At 53.5% G+C, this 1,713-nt stretch overlaps 1 protein-coding gene across 1 annotated transcript in view; it reads right to left on the bottom strand.

The window, feature by feature from the left end:
* Nucleotides 1-545: 545 nt before the first annotated feature.
* The window catches only part of TCF4 (transcription factor 4), a 127,195-nt gene continuing 126,027 nt past the window's right edge, over nucleotides 546-1,713 (bottom strand). Inside the window, exons 19-20 of the mRNA XM_017838790.1 lie at nucleotides 1,106-1,634; nucleotides 546-716 (exon numbers count right to left, since the gene is read on the bottom strand). Of these exons, the coding sequence (XP_017694279.1) occupies nucleotides 580-716; nucleotides 1,106-1,634 (666 nt within the window). The 3' untranslated portion in view covers nucleotides 546-579. The remainder of the gene's footprint in view (nucleotides 717-1,105; nucleotides 1,635-1,713) is intronic.

The following is a 1,713-nucleotide window of genomic DNA, read 5'->3' as shown; positions in this document are numbered from 1 at the left end:
GTTAATATCCATCCCTAATATCCAACCTAAATACCCATCGCTAATATCCAACCTAAATACCCATCCCTAATATCCATCCCTAATAGCCAATCCTATTATCCAGCTCCAATATCCAACAGTACTATCCATCCCTAATTTCCAACCCTAATATCCATCCATCCCTAATATCCATTCCCAACATCCAACAGTAATATCCATCCCTAATTCCAACCCTAACATCCATCCCCCATATCCAACCTCACCCTCTCCTGACCCACTTCCCACCATTCCCTCGGGTGCCCAGCGATGGGACCCACGGAAACATCCCGGAGCTGCACCAGGGCAGGGTCAGGTTGGAATTTAGGGAAAAGATCTTCATCCAGAGGGTTGCTGGGCACTGGAATCCCCATTCCCAGGGAATCCAGAAGCGTTTGGACACGGTGGGATTTTGAGGTTGTCCAGGGCCCAGGAGTTGGACTGGACGATCCTTGTGGTCACCTCCAACTCAGGACATTTATTTCCATGATTCCATGATCCCTCCCCAAAAGGAACACGTGGGAATGGTCCATCCCGGAAGTGACTGATCCCAATCCTACCTTTTTACATCTGTCCCATGTGATTGGAGGCATCTCCCATCCCAGGGTGGGGTCCTGCCAGGGACAGCGGGGGCGGATCCGAGGAGACCTTCTCTTCTTCCCTTCTTTTCAGGCACGCAGCCTTTGGATTCAGATTCCGTTCTGTGAGGGAAAGGAGACGTCCAACATCCCCATTTTCAGATCATGGAACTCCAACATCCCTATTTTCACCTCATGGAGCTCCAACATCCCAATTTCCAGCTCACAGAACTCAAACATCCTTATTTTCCCATCATGGAACTCAAACATCCCTATTTTCACCTCATGGAACTCCAACATCCCTATTTTCCCATCATGGAACTCCAACATCCCAATTTCCACCTCGGGGAGCTCAAACATCCCTATTGTCTCATCATGGCACTCAACCACCCCTATTCTCAGCCCCTTAAGGTTGGAAAAGCCCCCTGAGTCCACAGAGTCCCACCACTCCCAAATATCTCCACCGACGGTGTTCCATCCCCGTGTCCCTGGGCTCCGCCCACAGGACTGACCTCGGACCTGCTGCTCCAGGCTGAGGATGACGGCCACGGCCTGGTGGAGGATGAGGAGCTTGGTCTGGGGCTTGTCACTCTTGAGGTGGAGCTGCACCATGCGGCCCAGCTCCTTGAAGGCCTCGTTGATGTCGCGCACGCGCAGCCGCTCCCGCGCGTTGTTGGCCATGCGCCGCTCCTTCTCCCGCTCCGCCTTCTGCTCCGGGGTCAGGTCCTCGTCGTCGTTATTGCTGCGGGACGGAAGGCACACGGCATTTTCGAACGGCGGGCAATCGGCCAGAAGCTCCACAGTCAAGGATTCCCAAGCCACTCGTTGTTCCAACCAAAGCTGGGCCGGGGATTTGAGGAGGAAGGGTTTGGTGTGGAGACTTTGCAAGGTGAGAATTCTGAGCTGTTTATCCAAAGCTTTTTGTTGCAACAGCGAATTACTTAGGTTGGAAAAGGCCTCTGAGGCCATGGGGTCCAACACCAGCCCATGTCCCCAAGTGCCACATCCACACGGCTTAAAATCCCTCCAGGAATGGGGATTCCACCCCTGCCCTGGGCAGCCTCTCCCAGGGCTTCAATCCCAAAGTTTGGGATTTGGGAGAACCCTTCTCTGCCACTGA

Source organism: Lepidothrix coronata, unplaced genomic scaffold (genome assembly GCF_001604755.1).
Source record: "Lepidothrix coronata isolate B3197 unplaced genomic scaffold, Lepidothrix_coronata-1.0 Scaffold359, whole genome shotgun sequence".
Taxonomy (NCBI): Eukaryota; Metazoa; Chordata; class Aves; order Passeriformes; family Pipridae; genus Lepidothrix; species Lepidothrix coronata.
Note: the sequence above shows the minus strand (reverse complement) of the source record. Positions and strands in the feature narration are given on the sequence as shown.